General features: G+C 56.0%; 9 protein-coding genes across 9 annotated transcripts; 3 read left to right on the forward strand and 6 right to left on the reverse strand.

The window, feature by feature from the left end:
- Positions 1 to 402: 402 nt before the first annotated feature.
- N656DRAFT_719162 (MFS general substrate transporter) lies at positions 403 to 2,076 on the forward strand (the record flags this gene model as incomplete). The annotated part of the gene is made up of 3 exons (XM_064812344.1): positions 403 to 668; positions 734 to 835; positions 906 to 2,076. The coding sequence occupies 3 exons, from the start codon at positions 403 to 405 to the stop codon at positions 2,074 to 2,076; spliced, it is 1,539 nt and encodes a 512-aa protein (XP_064665405.1).
- A 426-nt stretch (positions 2,077 to 2,502) lies between these two features.
- Positions 2,503 to 3,327, reverse strand: N656DRAFT_802283 (uncharacterized protein; the record flags this gene model as incomplete). The annotated part of the gene is made up of 2 exons (XM_064818223.1): positions 2,503 to 2,953; positions 3,038 to 3,327. 2 exons carry the CDS (start codon positions 3,325 to 3,327, stop codon positions 2,503 to 2,505), a joined length of 741 nt encoding a protein of 246 aa, XP_064665406.1.
- Positions 3,328 to 4,472: 1,145 nt separating this feature from the next.
- On the forward strand, positions 4,473 to 6,048 carry N656DRAFT_460362 (oxidoreductase-like protein). The gene is made up of 3 exons (XM_064809716.1): positions 4,473 to 4,649; positions 4,714 to 5,205; positions 5,274 to 6,048. The coding sequence occupies exons 1-3, from the start codon at positions 4,604 to 4,606 to the stop codon at positions 5,804 to 5,806; spliced, it is 1,071 nt and encodes a 356-aa protein (XP_064665407.1). The 5' UTR covers positions 4,473 to 4,603; the 3' UTR covers positions 5,807 to 6,048.
- Positions 6,049 to 6,088: 40 nt separating this feature from the next.
- On the reverse strand, positions 6,089 to 8,412 carry N656DRAFT_832733 (alpha/beta-hydrolase). The gene is made up of 2 exons (XM_064818669.1): positions 7,246 to 8,412; positions 6,089 to 7,181 (listed from the first exon to the last, which is right to left on the reverse strand). Exons 1-2 carry the CDS (start codon positions 8,134 to 8,136, stop codon positions 6,291 to 6,293), a joined length of 1,782 nt encoding a protein of 593 aa, XP_064665408.1. The 5' UTR covers positions 8,137 to 8,412; the 3' UTR covers positions 6,089 to 6,290.
- A 19-nt stretch (positions 8,413 to 8,431) lies between these two features.
- N656DRAFT_460353 (uncharacterized protein) lies at positions 8,432 to 9,772 on the reverse strand. The gene has a single exon (XM_064809715.1). It carries the CDS (start codon positions 9,612 to 9,614, stop codon positions 8,727 to 8,729), a length of 888 nt encoding a protein of 295 aa, XP_064665409.1. The 5' UTR covers positions 9,615 to 9,772; the 3' UTR covers positions 8,432 to 8,726.
- Positions 9,773 to 11,253: 1,481 nt separating this feature from the next.
- Positions 11,254 to 12,531, reverse strand: N656DRAFT_682114 (lytic polysaccharide monooxygenase; the record flags this gene model as incomplete). The annotated part of the gene is made up of 2 exons (XM_064810568.1): positions 11,254 to 11,583; positions 11,773 to 12,531. Coding segments are annotated over 2 exons (1,089 nt in total), but the record flags the coding sequence as incomplete, so codon positions are not given.
- An 874-nt stretch (positions 12,532 to 13,405) lies between these two features.
- Positions 13,406 to 14,140, reverse strand: N656DRAFT_784814 (uncharacterized protein). The gene has a single exon (XM_064816249.1). The coding sequence runs from the start codon at positions 13,764 to 13,766 to the stop codon at positions 13,503 to 13,505; it is 264 nt and encodes an 87-aa protein (XP_064665411.1). The 5' UTR covers positions 13,767 to 14,140; the 3' UTR covers positions 13,406 to 13,502.
- A 228-nt stretch (positions 14,141 to 14,368) lies between these two features.
- N656DRAFT_849058 (uncharacterized protein) lies at positions 14,369 to 16,134 on the forward strand. The gene has a single exon (XM_064819322.1). The coding sequence runs from the start codon at positions 14,458 to 14,460 to the stop codon at positions 15,790 to 15,792; it is 1,335 nt and encodes a 444-aa protein (XP_064665412.1). The 5' UTR covers positions 14,369 to 14,457; the 3' UTR covers positions 15,793 to 16,134.
- Positions 16,135 to 16,271: 137 nt separating this feature from the next.
- On the reverse strand, positions 16,272 to 17,193 carry N656DRAFT_792907 (LUC7-domain-containing protein; the record flags this gene model as incomplete). The annotated part of the gene is made up of 2 exons (XM_064817124.1): positions 16,272 to 17,101; positions 17,166 to 17,193. The coding sequence occupies 2 exons, from the start codon at positions 17,191 to 17,193 to the stop codon at positions 16,272 to 16,274; spliced, it is 858 nt and encodes a 285-aa protein (XP_064665413.1).
- Between the last annotated feature and the right edge of the window lie 168 nt (positions 17,194 to 17,361).

Raw genomic sequence — 17,361 nt, forward strand, 5'->3', positions numbered from 1 at the left:
GTCGGTTGCTCAACATTATTTGACAGTCTGAGGACCCGATCGTTGGTCTCAGCTTACATGATGGCCAATTGAAGGCGGTCAGCGGCGCCGTCGTCGAGGATAGGCCCGGTGCCGACGGACGTCCCCACGTCCGGGCACACGACAGCTCACCACTCGACTTAGCGTAGCATACAAGGTTTGCCAAGGGTCTCAAGATGATAGATGACGGGATGTAGTGACGTGATATAAAGATAATGAAACAAGACGGTTCGGTATGGGGCCGATTGTCGCTTCTGAATCTGTTAAGCCCTTGCCGACCTCGTTTGCGCGAACACCATGGCCAACACTAACTCTGCACAGTCCCTGAGCCGAAGGATAGATGAAGGCATTGTCAAGCAAACTTCGGTTACCGTCCAGAAAACCATGTCTACCCAAGGCGGCAGCGACGTCGAGGCAGTCATTGAGAAAGGGGGTTTCCTTCGCAGCACTTCTTCCTCTCCGCCCCCTAAAGAGCCAACGGTACACGGCTCCGACCTCGTACCTAGGCCGTCAACAAGCCCGGATGACCCTCTCAACTGGTCTTGGCTGAAGAAGCATGCCGTCCTGCTGTCTCTGATCCCCGGATGTCTGCTCACTGACTGGACGTTGACATGGGGAACAACGGTGTTTGAGCTACAAGCTCCTGAGTGGTAAGCACCCTGGATGTGTGGGGATTGGAAATAGGATCGATTGTTTTGATGCTGACAGCACGCAGGGCGATGAGCGTCGAGGAGGTAGCACACTCTGTCAGTCCCGGTATCTTCATGCAGGGTCCTGGAGGTCTCATCGCGGTGCCCCTTTGTGAGCGCTTCGGCAGGTGAGCCTTGAAGAACTTGCATTGCGCTCAACCCCTGAAATGCGAGCGTAACTGACACAACTCGTCCCAGACTCCCCGTACTCTTTTGGTCGCAACTTCTCTCCCTCGCCTTCACCATCGGCGCCACGTTCGCACCAGACTATGCCTCCTTCACGGCCATGCGAACCCTGCAGGGCTTCTGTGGCGCCCCGCCGCAGGTGATTGGCATGTCGATAATCCACGACATGTTCTTCTTCAAGGATCGCGCCCGCAAGGTCAACATCTGGGCCGCCTCCTTCCTGATCGGCCCGTACCTCGGCCCGCTTATCTCGTCGCTGCTCCTGCTGCGCATCGGCTGGCGGCCTGACTTTGCCGTGTTGGCGGGGTTTTACGCCTTTAGCGTGCTCGTGGTGGTCATCTTTGGCGATGAGACGCTGTTTGACAGGAAGAACCTGCCGCAGCGGGACCAGGAGGGAGAGTTTTCGGGCCAGCGCAGGCCGTTCTCCCTCGTGCGTCACGTCTCTTTGCTCCTGGGCATCGAGGGCTTCCGGACGCGCGCCGGCAGGCCTACCATGTGGTCTGTCTTCAAGGACCAGTGCGCCGTGCTCATCCGCCCGTATGTCTTCCTCCCCACGGCCCTCTTCGTTATGCCCATCACTATGTGGACGATCGGCGTCGTGGCCACCATCTCGCAGTTTGTGCTGCCGCCCGTCAGGGCCGGTGGGTACGGGTTTGACCATGTCGCCCTGGCCATGCTCTACTGGGCGCCCATTGTTGGCACGCTCGTGGCCGAGGCGTGGGGCCACTGGTTCAATGACTTCCTCGCCAGGCGACACATGGCGAGGTACGGATTCGAGTGCCGTCTCACGGCGACATATCTGGCCGTTGTGGTTGGCGCTGCGGGCTTGGTCCTATTTGGGCAGACCATTGAGCGCCATCTGTCGTGGGTCGGTCTGGCGTTCGGGTGGGCCATGCTCTGCTTCTGCACGCTGGCAAACATGACGGCCGTGTCGGCGTACCTTCTTGACTGCCTGCCGCACCACGCCAACATCACAGGCGCGTGGCTGAACTTCGGGCGGGTTGTGGGTGGGTTTTCGGTGGCGTACTTCCAGATGCCGTGGGTGCACCGGAACGGTCCCGCGCTGAGCTTTGGTTGCCAGGCTGTTGTGATTGTGGGCGCGGCGTTTGCTGTGGTTGCAACACAGCTCTGGGGTCGCCGGTGGAGGGCCAAGTTCCCCATGTCAGGGGGAGGTGACTCCTGAGCAAGTGCTAGAAGGGGCGTGACAGGGGAAGAGAGAACACCACAACCATATCTGCAAGAGCTCCGAGCGGGTATTGAGTGGTAGTGGCACAAGTACGTCCCGTGCGATTCCTACGGATCCGATATACAAGGGTGTTAGCAGTAGATGTAGAGACGACGGAAGCTCTGCGGCTACATCATCATCTCAGTTGCCCTGTAGATGCAATCAAGGTTGAATAGAGACCATGTTCACACCAGTACGCTGTTCTGAACACAAATGTTGGTTATGTGACGTTGCTATTGCCCCTAGAACCTCAGGGGGTCCTGAAGGCTCTGGCGAAACAACCAAGTGGTCAAGTCCTCGTATGACTGAATGCCATGAAGCATCAGTCTTCTGCTGACTTCTGTCGCCCGAGCCAAATCACCCATATTCTAACTTTTCAGCCCTTCAGGTTTGTACCAAGGCACGTTGCGCGCGTGCTTCCCGCGTTTTCCACTTCCAAATACTAGGCTCGGCAATGCTGCTTAAAAGCTTGCAGAACTCTGTGAAGTCGTCTGCGCCGGCTCCATGATCTCCGGGCTCCAACAACCGCTCGAAGTATTGTGTCATGAACTCATCGAGTGGCGGCACAGCAGTCTCGGTCAGCTGGGAGATGACAGCGGTTTTGGCCCACTTGATCAGGCATCGCCAATGGTCCAGCAGCACGCGTTTGTCATAGGCCGAAAGATCATGAACCTGTGCCCCGGGAAGGAGGATGATCTTGTATGTCTCGTTCTTCCTTCCCCTAGGGTTGGTCGCCAAGAATAACCGGACTGTTGGAGACACGACGGACAGCAAAGCGCCCACCACCCTGCGGCTGAGCGCCTCGTTCCATTCTTCGAGTACGGGTATCTCCCAACTTTGGCACCGTTCTAGGATTCGCGGCTTCTGGGGATATATTGCGTCCCAAAATTGGACAAGGGCCCCTTAGGTATCTCGCCACAGGGCTGGGACTTTTTCCTTGGGCCCTCGCAGCACGCGTGAATCCCTTTCTTTAACCCCAAAGTTGAGTTTCACCACTTCACCCTCGACAACTTTGATATTGACGTTAATGCGAGGGTCAAAGCCAAATGTGTAGCCCGCCAACGGCCCCGGGCTCAGCATGACCTGCTTGCTGGGAGGGTCTTCATCAGAGCCAGACAGCTCTGATTCTTCTTCTGAGCGGCTGGATGGTTGATGTTGTTGTTTTCGCTTGGAACCTGGGGTGGGATTGTTTCGGTTTTCGCCGTCCATTTCCATAGGTTGCCCGTCACCGGTCCTGGGCGTGTGCTCTTTGCAGATTCGAATTGAGCGGCTAAGGAATCCAGAAGCGAATTCCCAGCAGTGACGGCAGATGTTCTAACAGGGTGATGAGCAATTGCGGACCCATTGCGGAACGGCGCTGCTTGGGATTAAGAAGGACACATACATACCTCGTACAGCGCTCTCTACACTTTAGGCGACTCAGCGACGCAGAGAAATGGTCGTGTCACGCAACGAGCCCAAGCTACGAGGAGAAGAGTATCTTGCTGGGTCGGTCGGAATCGAGGAAAGGCTTGACGTTTGGGGCGATGAAAAAGCTTGGCTCAGGTAAGTCGAGTTGGCCAAGACAACAAACACAAGGTGACAAGATTGGGGAACAGCCCAGGCGAGTTTCTTCGAAAGCTAAATGAAAGGAAAGTGTGTGAGATAAGGTGGTTGATAGGAACAAAATCGCGTCAGTTAGCAAGAAGTTCAAATCAAGAAGTTCAATCAGGTTTCCTGCAGTGTGATTTCATTGTGAATTTTTGATGTGCTCACCCCGTGGCTGATTCTCTGTTGAGGACTCAAGCAATTGTTGGAAATACAGTAGTGAGGCACAAATATAGGCCGAATTGCCCGGTGGCGATGGAATTCTTGGTGTTTTGTTGTTCAAAGTCATCCTAAAAATCTCAGGAGCTCTCTAGAGCCAATTTCCGTATCCTGGTGGGCGCGTAGGAGCAGTAATTTCGGACGTCACAGGCCACTTCGTGGCCTGTGCCCAGGGGTGGTATTTACAACAGCAGTCGACTTTGATGAATTTGTGGTTGTTTGAATCATGAATGCAAGTGCGACCGACCACCTCCATTACCCGCCATCTGAGCCGTACGAGCACAAACGAACACCTGGGTGGCTGGGTTCATCTCAAAGATAATCTCTTTCAAGATCTTCTCACTAGTGACTCGGTTTACTCTTCCTACCGGGCACCAATACCCCGTTTCTGCCTCAAGCGTTGTTGGCCTATCTGAATGTCTTCACTTCGTTCACTTGAGCAGTTATTGGTGCCGGGTGCCAACGGCTGTTACCGGCTGCTTAGACTCATCGACTGCACAACCACAAGCCCCCGCATGATATCCACAATGGAATGGATCATTCCATAGCGATGGCAGCCACGGCCCGATTCTCCTCAAGAGACTTCTCCACCTCCTGTGAGCGTCCTGCTTTATAAGCACCACCTGCTTCGACTCATCTCTTACGCGTCATTTGTCCCAAAGAAACATCAAGCCACAAGATGACTGGAATCGCATTGCTCGGAGCGGGCATCTTCGCGAAGGGGGGCAAGTCACACATCCTACCTCTCAGTACAGTGACGGTCAACTGGTTTACTAACAGCGTCATCAGAGCACCTCCCCGCCATCGAGGCTTGCCCCACCCTCTCTCTGAAAGCTGTCTACTCACGCTCTCAGAAATCGGCCGAGGCGCTGGCTGCTGCATCCAAGGACCCCTCCTCCGTGTCTGTCTACTACGATAGCCCTGCCACTGAGAACAAGTCACTAGATGACCTTCTGGCCAGGGAGGACATCTCCGCCGTGGTGATTGCCCTGCCCATTCTCAACCAGCCCGGCGTGGTCAAGAAGGCCCTCAAAGCGGGGAAGCACGTCCTCTCTGAGAAGCCGATCGCCGATGACATCAAAGGTGCCCAGGACCTGTTAGCATTCTACGATGCGCTCGGAGCCAACAAGCCCCTCTGGGCTGTGGCTGAGAATTTTCGCTACATGGAGTCGCTGCAATATGCAGCCGAGCGGGTGACGGAGATTGGCGGCAGCTTGACGACCTTCCGGTTGCAGAGATATGGCGCCATGTCGCCAGACAACAAGTACCTCAACACTGAGTGTATGCCACCCTTGCTCCCTTCGCCTAGCCGTGTCTGATACGAGGTGACTGACGATTCTGCGTGACAGGGCGAAAGACTCCCTCTCACCAGGGTGGGTTCCTTCTGGACGGCGGCGTGCACTTCGTAGCCGCGCTGCGCCTCCTTCTAAGCGCAGCGGGCGACGAGGTTAAGCAGCTTGTAGGGTTCAGCACGCTCCTCGATAAGGCGCTGCCCCCGGTCGATACCGTCCACGCGGTGGCCCTCACGAAGGGCGGCAAAAGTGGGATGGTTGCAATGTCGTTTGGAACTGAGTTCAAGTCTGGGCTGGAAGTTGAGATCGTGACGACAAACGGCTCTGTTGTGTGGGAGCCTACCAAGGTCAAAACTGTTTCGAGGAAAGCAGAGGGAAGCAGTGAAAAGGTCGACAAGATCGAGGAGTTCCCGTACGACTCGGCTGTCAAGCCCGAGGTTGCCGCGTTTGCAAAGGCCATCGAGGCGAAGGCGGTCGATCCCCTCCAGACACCAGTAGAGGCGCTTGGGGATTTGGAGATCTTGCAACGACTTCTCGAGACGGGCGCTCTCGGCGGTATCGCTAGGCCTGTTGGCTCCCTTTCCAGATGAGGATTGGGTAGAACCTCTATCAAGAAGGCCATAACGCGCCTGAGGGAAGGACAATAAGGTTGCAGGAGCAAATTCACACACGGTCTGCAATTCTCAGTCGTTCGGACTTCCTTCCGACGGCGGCAACCTTGGCAGCAGCAGCTCGAATAGGAGACCCCTTTTTACAATGCAACTAGGGAACTGAACCGCCAGCCCACATCATATGTTGATTCATTGTCCTGACCGGTACACAAAGCTGGCAACTTGCAGTTCCGCTGCTACTCCAAAGTATTGCTGTTGTCTATAACTCGGATGACACAGGCATCAATCTATATCTTAAAGTACATACAGGACATACGCCAACCACGGCACAGCTTCACACTGCTGAGTGTGGTCTGTATGCTTAGAATTGAAAGCGATTCCAGAACCCGATCCCTTCAAACTACCACCCCTGGGTCCTAGATGTTCCGAAACTGGACCCCTTGGGAAAAAACATCCTGGTTCCCTAGGCAGAGCCCGGAAGGCCTGGGCACCCCTTGAAAGGAATCTCCGGCCTACAGTCTGACGCACAAAATGTACCATTGGCAGGTACCGTTCCGGTACGGAAGTATTCACGGACGATGCCGGACGTGCAGTTGCTCGTCGATGACAGGAGGGCGCAGTGCCCAATCCCTTCCTGCACCACAACCGAGGATCCCTTGTGAAACCGTGAGAGCGTGAAAGCGTTTTCCAGCGGCGTTGCGTGGTCCACCTCGGTGGAAAGAATCAGCAATGGAGCGGCCGGCGCGCTTTTGTTGCCCGGCGCCGGACTGCCAAAGGGACCGTGGAACACGTAGTCAGGAGAAATGTCCCATCCTGCGCAGCCCAAGGCAACGCGCAGCCATCCATCGCTTGTGGTTGGGGACTGCGCAATGACACGCGCGGCCAGACTGCGCGCCCAGGAGACATTACGATCGCCAGCCAAGGCGTACGAATCGCCGCAGATGACGCCGGACGTGGCCTCTCTCGCCCAGGTGTACGTCTGAGGCGGCGAGGTCTCGGGGACCTGCTGGCAAAGGGCCTCTTGGGTGTTGGGGCTGAATAGTCCCGTGTAGTTCCCTGCCAGGATGCCGGCGAGAGTTTTCGCCAGGGTCTCATAGACCCGGATGGGGTTGTACAGGGCCGTGCGGATCATCTCTCGGACGAAGAATGCTGTTATCAGATTGACGCCGCCGTTTTGCACAACAGAGATGGGAGATTCCTCGATCGATCGGAGGAAGCTGTCCACGCGCTGTCTGATGTCGGATGCGCTTCCATCTTGCGTCTGTCGAAGTGGGCAGAGCTCGCCAGCGTCGAAGCAGGTCTGGTAGAAAACATCAATGGCTTTCTCAGCATCGACCGCATTCTTAGAGAAGATCTGGCACACCGAGAAGTTAGCTTATCTGGTATGCCCGAATACACCCCTGACAATTAGCACTCACCCCAGCAATGTAGTCATCGGCGTCGACAATTCCATCCACCACCATTCTCCCGACCCTATCAGGGAACATCGACGCAAAGGTATTTCCTAGGAACGTGCCGTACGAGAAACCAATGTACTGCAGCCTTGGCTTCTCAGCGCAACGCCTTCCAACCCTCGTCCCATTACCATTCAACACAGCAGACCTCTCCACAATCTCCAACATATCCCTCGCGACCGACGCGGTAGACATATACCGGAAGATGTCCCCATTCCCCTCGTTCGACTTGCACAACTGCCCCTCCCCTCGAAGATACTCAAACTGCGTCATCAACCCGATCTCCGTGCTCACCGAGGGGAACGACGCCAGCTGCAACGCCCCAATCGCCCTGTCAAACTCGCTGGGATAACACATGGCGCTGGGGGTGCTCTTGCCCGTGCCGCGCGGGTCAAAGCCCAGGATATCAAAGTGCCTCTCCCCCGGCGTGTCAACGAGCTGCTGCAGGGCCTTCCCGTACGCCAGCGCCATGTCGGTGCCCGCACCGCCCGGTCCGCCCGGGTTGATGAGGATGGGCCCCGCATAGGACGGGTCCGTGGGCGGCACCACGGCTGGGAGGACGGTGATGGCTATGGCCGCGTACGCGCCCCCGTCCTCATCTCTGCGCCACTTTCTGGTGACGGAGGTGAGATTTTGGGCGGTGCCGGACCAGTCCAGCGGCACGCGCAGGCGGGCGCATTTGAAGCTGTCGAAGCACGGGTGGTATCGGAGGTCGGCCGTTGGGGTTATGGCGGACCAGTTGAAGGTGGTGGGATCAAGTTGGCGTGGGTGGATAGGGGGCAAGAAGGCTCCGGTCGGGGATACAAGGAGCAGAGCGCAAGACCAGAGGGCCCATTGCTGCGAGGTTGCGATCATGGTTTCGAGATGCTGCGGGTGCTGCTTCTACTGTGAGTGCAGTCGAAGAAGGAGGAACGAAGGGCAGCTGGTGAAGAGCCATATCGAACTTGGTTGTGGTGAGCAGTGGTGAAGGTATTTAAGGGCGTATACCCCCTTTCAGGTGTTGACTGGCTCCAGCCGACGAAACTGGTGATTCCATAACTTTCAGCCAGACACATTGCGTTGACGAGGCTCATGCGGCACCCAGTTGTTACCGGATATTCGTAAGCATGCTCATGTTGAGGATAGTCTGAGGAGAACTCGACAAGGTAAGGAATCCTCTTTGTGCCCAGGCTAATCTGGTTGCTGACAATGCTGTGATTTTGGGGGCTAAAAGGGGCGCTCTCTCCACTACGCCAAGCAGGTATAAAACAACAAGAACCTCTAACAGGATATAAGGGGCCAAAACACAGCCACAGAACTACATGTACGCGTCATTGTAAGCAGGCGCAGCGGAACTTTGTATGAACCAAAACTTCAGGTTGAACATTGTAGAGGACTAGTATGCTATCAGCTTGCACTGTGCAGTTTGTACGACGCACTAGAAGAAGGGGATTGAAAGAAATCAGTTACATAAATATCGAATAATGCCAATCTTCCCAAAATGAATAGCGATTGACACTGAATGTCCAAGAATCGAGGCCCCACCACACTCCGTTGAGATCATAGAAAATTTCCGCTTCTGACCCCGGCTCATCCGCGAGTTCGTCAACGCCTACATAACCAATCTCAATGGGGTCAAGATGTTTGAACTGGCCTCTCTTCGAAGCCTCGGACAAGTCCCATAGCGCAGAGGGGAGAAAGTTGAGCGAGTTGGCGTTGGCGTAAAGCCTAAGGTACCGCAGGGAAGGCGGAAGGCTCGATACCAACGCATCCTCTTCGTCTCGCACTTCTCTTCCATAGAAGCCGAAGTATTCCGCCCTTGTCACTAAGACTTCAAGCGCGCTGAAATCTCGCAATGACGACACGTTTCGCAAGGTGGTTGAGAGAACCACTGCGTACTCGTCACCATTCTCGCAGAACACGGAAAACCTTAACTCTCTGAGCACGTGGCTCCACGGGCGAAGCACGGTAACGACGTCACCGACCTTGACCACCTCATCTGGACTGAAGACAGTGTGCGGGTCCGCACATCGTCGGATTCTGACCTTGGACAGGTTAGGCCCTACTGCGTTCAGGAGATTTCTCAACGAACTAGCCGCCATGTGGGAATCCACAAGGACTAATTCGGTGAGATGCCATAGTGGAGGCGGTGCGGCCGGGGTTTCACGGCCTAGATAGGCGCTGAAAAGATCGCTGGTCTGAGTGTAAGAGTGGCAGTGTAAGATTTTCAGATTAGATGCCAGCTTTAGGATGGGCGCAACTCGGTCAAGTGTGGTATCAGTTTCCCAGCAGCTGAAGACCAGCCTCTTGAGCGACTCGTAGGGAAGTTTCGAATCCGACGGGATAGTAACCATCGAGAGGACAGCCAATCATCTGGCGGTGGCAGCTCAAGGGGATGAATGGGTCGAAGGTGGATATCCAAACCCCTATCCGTGTCAGGCAGGCGAAAGTGAAAATCTTCGAGTCTCGGTGTGAGCTCCAGCAGGAGTGAGACCAGAGCTCCACGAGTGGCCAACTCCTGCACGTCAGTCTCGCTAAATTCCGCGACAGCCGTTTGATCCCGGTGGTCCAACTCTCTTTGCACTGCATCGAATAGAAAGGGCGGCAAATCCGACTCGGAGTTCGGCTCGGGCAGCCAGCTAAAATGTTCAATCTCCAGATTGAACACCTTCAGCCGCAGGTCAGGTCGCTGCAAGAGGGTCCGGATGACGGCGTATATATCGTGCCTCTGAGTAACATGAACGTAGTGATATAAGAAAGGCTCTGCCACCTGGTGTAGAGCCTTGCATGCTTGGCTGAAACTGAGAAGGTCAGCTTGCTCTCTGGGCAGCGTCTCTCCCGCCGGAACAAATCGGCAAATACGGAGAAAATCGACTTTTTGAGCGCGCATGCTTGCACAGACAGTGCGTGCAAAGCCAGCTGCATATTTCACCCAGCAGCTCGAGAGGAAGTGCAAGCAGAGGGGAGCGACGGGGTGCCATCTGCCTGATTAGTACCGCTGCAGGCCTGGAAGGTGCACTGCGTTTCTGCGAGTGGAAGTTGGATCAGTGTCGCGAAATCCATCCAGAACCAAAATACTCCGAAATCCACATATTTCGAGTGTCTAGTTCATGGAACGTGGAAGGGACGGGGATGTCAAATTTTTACATTCTTTTCTCTAGGAGTTTAAATTAGGTTTAGATGCCCGAGTCTGTGCCACTGACTCTGTGGGTCAGAAATAAAGTTTACTTGCAAGCTGCGTTAATTGAATACATGCCGGATACCGGTAGCGCGTCATCCCTCAGCCGGTCAAATTGACGCGCGGCAATAAACGCACCAGAGGAACAAGTTCGCATCAACGACTCTATCGCGCAACTACCGTGCCGCCGAGACAGACAGTATGGGCTTGGGGCTTGAACAGTTTTGGGGAGGCCTGGTTCAAAAATGCAGTCCGCTGCCCGCAGCGATGCAGTCGTTCTCGCCGTTTTGATTGAGACGATCTCGCGTCCCCGCATATGGAAGGATGTACGGAGTATGGCTTGCGGCCTGTCATTCTGTGCGGTCACGGCCGGCAAAGCGATCCGTTCTCAAAGATTGCTGGGACGGCGGAGAGCTCGGCAGACACTTCAGCGCCAAACAGCTTCAGAACACTAGCGGCCAGCCTGATCCGCCGAGCCGCTCACACACACCAGATCTGTTTCTGCCCTCCGCGACGACCAGACCTTCCCCGACCCTGTCGCGCCTCTGAAGAGGCAAACTGAGCTTGTTCAACAGAGTACCATCACTTGCATGCCAAAAACGGCGGCACTTGCACGTGGAATACATAATGGTAGGGATGCTTTTGAGTTTCACTAAGATAGTATTTACATGTGGGTATTCTTGGTCTACTCTAAGATAGTAGAAAAGGAAAAGAAAAAGAAAACACTCTTATTTACAGTCTAGAAGAAAAAATCACCGCCGCTCAACGATCAGTGCAAGTGCACGATGGCCTGTTTACCACATCTTCCAGCGCCTAAACTTGGCGCTCGCATGGGCGATCGTTCCATCGATGCAGACTGTGCCGGCTGCTACCTGCTGTGGAGTCGCGAGACCGTTGGAGCAGAGCCCAAAGGAGGTCTCGCTGAAGCAGACAATGGCCCCATTTGCGGAGCAAGCCTGTGCGCCGCCAGATGACCCGGAACCTGAGCCGGAACCGGTACCGGTACCGGTACCATTCGTGGGTCTCGGGATCGTCGAGGACGCAACAGATGTTGGCTGGGCGCCGCCACCGCCTCCAGCAGCGGTCGTCTTGGTGACGAACCCGGATGACGCAGAAGTTGGCTGGGCACTGCCTACAGCAGTCGTCTTGCTGACAGATCCGGATGAAGCAGACGTCGCGCTGGGTGCGGGACAAGCCGAATCGGACTCGGCCGTGGTAGTTGGGTTGGGAGGGTTGACCGTCGCGGTCGCGGTCGCGGTCGCGGTCGCGGTCGCGGTCGCGGTCGCACTCGCAGTCTGGGATTGCTGCGGTGCTGAGACGACAGAGGTGCTGACGGTACCATTACCGCCGCCGCCGCTGCCGCCACCATTCTCGAAAGTCGGGATGCCGGACGCCTTGGCGCAAGTGCCCTCGCTATCTGCCGCGGGCTGCTCGAGCACCATGCCGTACTTCCCTGGGTTGGGGATATTCAGCACCCCGTTGTTGGTGGTGCAGGCTCCGGCGATATTCGCGGTGAACATTGTCGGCAGCTCGTTGAAGAAGCTCTGGTCGTCCGAACCGCCCGTGATGGTCACAGGTGCGCAGTTCATGTACATCTCGCGATTGCCAATCTTGTTGAACCACGTCCAAGCAAAGGTAGCATTGCCGTTGGGAATGTCCTTGGGGACGGGAATCTCGAACTGGCGAATGCACTCGGTGCCAGAATCGTTGCCGCACTGAACCGAGTCGGCGCGTCCGTCCTGGTCGGTGCCGGTAACTGGAAGGTTGCCGGCTGCAGAGACGGGGCATCCGCCGATGATGGTGTAGATGGTTTTCCACTTCGACACGTCGGCCGGGGGCGGGTAGTCGTACGTCAGAGCGAACTGGCAGGATCCGCCGCCATGCTGGGCGCCGCCGGTGAACTTGACGAGCTGTGAGCTGCCGGCTGTGAGTGGGGTTACCGAAACAACTTCGGTTGCGCCCTGGCAAGGAAAGGGCAGTCTCGCGCCGAGGGGATCGACTTGGAGGAGTTTAGCGGTCCCGTGAAGGTTGTACGGGGTCGGCGTGTTCATGATCAGATGGCCATTGGCGGCGCCCAGGAGGAGGGCCAGGGCGGCCCCGATGGACTTGGTGGTCATGGTGGTCATGACGGTTGGCTGTAAGTTTATTGAAAATTCGAAGGAGTGTAAAGTTTGGGAAAGTGTTGTTCAGACTCCAGGTCAGAAGTGAATCAATCACGCTTGTGGAAGAGTATTTGTTTTTGTTTCCGCCAGCGGACTTTTCGTTAAGAAAGAGAGGTCTTGTTGGGATGAGAAATGGTGTAAAGGAAAGTGGCCAAGGCCTGGGGTTGATATACCCTAAGAAACGATTCTACGGTGTGAACAACCGTATTGAACAGCTGGGATGTGTCACCGAAGGTCATTCGCCATCATTGTGAATGGTGAAGATCAAAGAAATTATTGTTACTTGTTTCGACTTGTGCTTGAACAATAAGCCAATAACATGTCGCCGTCCCATTGTTGGATCCTCGACTGAACTCCATGGCATGGCCTGTTCCCACTCCCAACTGGGTTGTTTCGCCGCGTTCCTGGCTCTTGTGGGAACGGGGAAACCACCTGGAAGGCTTCCCAAACGCCCTCAATGGCATCTCTGGACAGTGAATGGCGGATCATGCTCTCAATTTTGAAACACTGAAACACACTAGACATACGAAGGTCCAGATTGAGCTGTTTCCACCATTTCGGTGATTAGCGCATTCAGGAGGTGGACAATTTGTGGGCGTGTTCGACATCGAAGTTTGGTTCCTGATCTACGGGCTGTCAGGCGTTGCCAAGACATTTAGTGTGCTGCGATGCCAAGACTTCCTGGCCTATCAAAGTGGCCGGACCCTCAGATCGGTAACGACGGTAACATGCACGACTCACGGCCCATGGAGGAATGCATCCAGCATTGCGCTTACCAGATTTTACAAGGTGCTCGATGATGGAAAATTGAACTCTAAGTGTATGGACGATGGCAAAGAATGAATCTCAATCTATTGTGGGGATGAAGAGGGACTGCCAACCTTACTCGACGTGTTTCCCATCTATCTGATGAAATCTACCACCCCAGACTCCTCGAAGAGAGCTATCGGCCTCAGCCTTAGAGGGTCAAGCTCAACATACTCAAGCCAAACCCACCAGAGGATTAGCAAAATCATCAACCCGACAGAGCCCTCGAGAGCGAGCCGGAGGATGAAGAAAATGATGTCGATAACGAAAAAGCAGGTGAGTTGGACGAGAACAATGGAAACCCACATCAGCAAGGCCGCCGCAAGGCCAATGCCAAGCTTGCCAAGCACGAGCTTCATAATGGAGTGTTCCTCGGAGTGTGGATCTTGATCTGGGTCCCGTCCTCCGTAGAGGTCGCACCTGTACGTGAACGAAGTCGGACTACGGTACCGGAACTCAGGCTGGGTCATCGCTGCTGTGTGGGTCAGAGGTGCGATGTGCAATACTGTTTCGTCCAAGTCAGTTAAGAACATGACATATTGTTGGCATTGACACCGGCTTATTTATACAGCAAGAGTGCAAACTGTTCAAGATTGTCAGTAATCAAGCTCATGGTGCTAAGTGGGAGTACTTTTGAGTTGTTCGCCGAATCGCCCGATGTTCAGAAGCAGAGAGACAATGGGACAAGGACGAACAGACCGGACAATGACAGAATCAGCCCAGCAACCCCTTTTCCATTTTTTGAGATTTCTGCCCGACGATGCCCTCAGCTCTGCAGTGGTGTTACAGGGAGAACAAGTGAACAGCTGGCGGACAGCTGTCTACCCCGCCAAACCGATCGCAACTCCTTCCTGCTCGTGGGGATGAAGCGCAAGGCTGACTTTCCCCACTTCCGCCGCAGACTTGCACGCAGCGGCCAACAGCATTCGCACCCTTTTGCTCAACCTCGGCTTTTATCCTTACATATCGCTCCTGGCTGACATCGCTTCCTCCCCACCAGTATACACTGCGTTCGTTGCTGTATACTTCGAGCACTAACACTATTCAGCCATGGATCACGACCAGTTCGGCGGGCGCACCGACGACGACCTTTTCTCCGACGACATTGAACCGGTGGATTACGAGGCGACAAGTATTCCTACCGGCATCAAAACGCCAGGACAGGATGCATCGACCCAACAGGAACCTACCCCTCCAGCCCTTAGCGAACCGCCGGCGAGCACGGCTATTCCACCAGCGCAAGCACCCAAGTCGTCGCTAGCACAATCAAGACATGCCCCGCGGCAGCAGGACAAGCCGCGGCACTCTTCAAACACCAGCAGTAACAACCAAAACAACACCAGTGCCAACCACAAGCCCTTACCCAAACTGAATGTCACCGACACCTCCCCGGCCTCGGAGGCCGCCAGCTCAACAACTCCCTCGCGAACCTCGACCCCAACCCCGGCCCTCGCAACCGCCGCCACCGGTAACAACAACAGTAGTAACAACAACAACAACAACAAACCCCCCAGCAACGCGCCCCGCGAACCGTCAAAGAACACAGCCTCGGCCGTATCCGCCGCGCGGCTCAACTCGGGCGCAAACCCGCGAACAAAACTGACAGAGGAGGAGCTTGCGGCGCGGATGGAGAGGATGCGGCTGCTAGCTGCAGAAAAGACGCGGCGGTTCGAGGAGGCGCAGCGCGATGAGAGCGAGCACGCCGTGGCGTACGCGCGGGGCATGGAGGAGGCGCGCAAGCGGCGCGCCGAGGAGGCCGCGCGGCGCAAAATCGCCGACGAAGAGAAGCGCCGGCTTGATGAGGAGAGGGCTAAGAATCGTGAGCGCAAGCTCAAGGCTATGAGTATGAAAGAGGGCGGGTGGGATGAGGGTAAGGCAGACGGGCAGGGAGATGAGGGGAGGCGGTTTGCGGCCTTTAGGGGCGCGTTTGGAGGGGTTAGGAGGAACAGGTCGCCTCAGTCTCAGGGGTCGGGGCTGGGAGGGAGTCGGTTTGCGGGCTCTGACGGGGCCGGGGATGACGCTGATGGTTTTGGGGGGAGGGGGAGGGGTGGACGGGGCCGAGCGGGGAGAGGTGGGAGAGGTGGAAGGGGCGGGCGCGGGCTGTTTGAGTATTCGGACCGTGATGGTGAGCATGATCATGCTCGAGACGCTATCGAACGGCAGCAGATCCGCACGGGGGGCCCGGGGCAGCTCGCCCCGAAGAAAGTGGACTTGAAGGCGGAAGACTTCCCTGCGCTGCCGGGAAGTACTGCACCAAAGAAGGTCGATACCGCCTGGGCAGCTAAGCCGAGCAGTGCTGCCGCAGACTTCCCGCTAGCATCACCAGTTGGGAGGTGGGATGAGGAAGTCCAGGCTGCCGCGGACAGCAAGTCGCCGCCGTCCTGAGCCGCCGCTTGCGTTGGATCTAGGTAGCCAGTCGCTTTACTGATCCTGGCGGATTGGAAGTGGAGGTGGCTATTATGCGCAACAGGCGACACCATGGACGCCTATTATTTGCGCTTAAATCTATCGCCTTTTATAGTATCGATTAAACGACAAGTTTTGGGGCCGGTTATGCCACAACACATATGACTAACATCCGAGGATCTGGGATAAAATCATTGATATTATAGAACCTGGACACTGTTGTGCTGGGCGAGATTCTGACGGATTATCAGTGATGTATATGCAGACATTTGATAGCTTTACAGCCAAAACGTGCAGCTGAACAAAACCTAGACTGAGAGCATCCTGCGGTGCATACGCTTCTAATACCGAACTGTGTGCCAGTTTGTGATATCGCCTTTCCCCGTTGTGACCAAAACGCCCAACGCCCTGCCAATGCAAGTTCCACAACATGATATTCGTACAGTCTCAGCAAACCTCTACCATCCGCGCCTTGGCCCACGCGGGCGAAAGCCTCCACCGCTTCTCGGCCCTCGGGGCCCCTTGCCCCAGCCGCCGTCGCCATAGCCGCCACCAGGCCCTGTTGGCGTACCGCCCATATCCTCATCCGCACCGGCCATCTGCATAGGCGGCCGCTGGCGCCCGCGCATCTCCTTGGGGAAAGCATCGTAGGCCTTGCGCATCTGCGCGAAGCCGAGGTGCATCTTGCCAAAGAAATGATCGGCCAAACGGCGGTCGTTGTCGAGACGACTGAGATACGCGCCGCAGACGTCGCAGACCTGCAGCTTCTGGTGGCCCGAAGGTCCGGAGGTCTCAGACAGCGCCTTTAGCTCCTTCTCGCGCTCCGCCTTGGCCGCCTGCGCGTGCCGCACCTTGTAGTACTCGTCGTACGCCCGCCCGACCTCGCCCATTTCGCCCAGAATCTCGACCTCGAGCAGCCCGTTGGCGATGGTCGTGCCCAAGTCTGAGATGGCTTTGAGGAGGGCATTGGTCTGCCGCACCTCGTCGGGCGTCTTCTCGAGTCGCCGCTGTAAAGTGTCGATGTTGCGGTTGCATGCGTCGATGCGGTTCTGGAGATCGCGCATGTAGTCGTATTCGAAGCCGAGCTTTTTCTTTTCGCTTTCGGAAAGGCCCTCGTACTCGGCTTTGAGAGCCTCGGAGTGCACGCGCGGGCAGGCGCCCAGGTCGGCCTTGGTGTTGGTGAAGAGGTCGTGCGGGCAGGTGCCGACGAGGTAGGAGCGGCAGACTTTGGGATCGGTGATGGGCAACTGGGCGCTGCGCGAGGCCATGCCCCCGCCCATGAGCTGCTCTGCGCTTGGGCGTTAGCTGCCGAATGAATGGATTGCGCAAGGTGTATTAGACTGTGAACTTACCTAGCAGCTTCCTTTGCTCGGCAGCCATGATGGAACTTTGTCTGGTATCAGGTATCCTGTGCAAAGGGAGTTGATATGGTTCGGTCTGCAACCGAATAGGAATGCGCTTGAAGAAGTGAAATTTCGATGGTAAAGCGCCAATCGCCCAGCCGCGCTGAAGTTATCGTCAGTGGAGTGCAAGGCTGCAATCAGGGCG

This window comes from Canariomyces notabilis, assembly GCF_033297395.1.
Source record: "Canariomyces notabilis strain CBS 508.74 unplaced genomic scaffold N656scaffold_37, whole genome shotgun sequence".
NCBI classification, from domain to species: domain Eukaryota; kingdom Fungi; phylum Ascomycota; class Sordariomycetes; order Sordariales; family Chaetomiaceae; genus Canariomyces; species Canariomyces notabilis.

Bases quoted from the DNA above. Each gene is read 5' to 3' on its own strand.
- N656DRAFT_784814 (XM_064816249.1), bottom strand. From the start codon at position 13,766: ATGAAGCTCGTGCTTGGCAAGCTTGGCATTGGCCTTGCGGCGGCCTTG.
- N656DRAFT_849058 (XM_064819322.1), top strand. From the start codon at position 14,458: ATGGATCACGACCAGTTCGGCGGGCGCACCGACGACGACCTTTTCTCC.
- N656DRAFT_460362 (XM_064809716.1), top strand. From the start codon at position 4,604: ATGACTGGAATCGCATTGCTCGGAGCGGGCATCTTCGCGAAGGGGG. The intron at 4,650-4,713 runs GCAAGTCACACA...CAGCGTCATCAG, and splicing joins GGGCATCTTCGCGAAGGGGG to AGCACCTCCCCGCCATCGAG. The intron at 5,206-5,273 runs GTATGCCACCCT...TCTGCGTGACAG, and splicing joins CAAGTACCTCAACACTGAGT to GGCGAAAGACTCCCTCTCAC.
- N656DRAFT_460353 (XM_064809715.1), bottom strand. From the start codon at position 9,614: ATGGTTACTATCCCGTCGGATTCGAAACTTCCCTACGAGTCGCTCAAG.
- N656DRAFT_832733 (XM_064818669.1), bottom strand. From the start codon at position 8,136: ATGATCGCAACCTCGCAGCAATGGGCCCTCTGGTCTTGCGCTCTGCTC. The intron at 7,182-7,245 runs GTGAGTGCTAAT...TCGGTGTGCCAG, and splicing joins CCGATGACTACATTGCTGGG to ATCTTCTCTAAGAATGCGGT.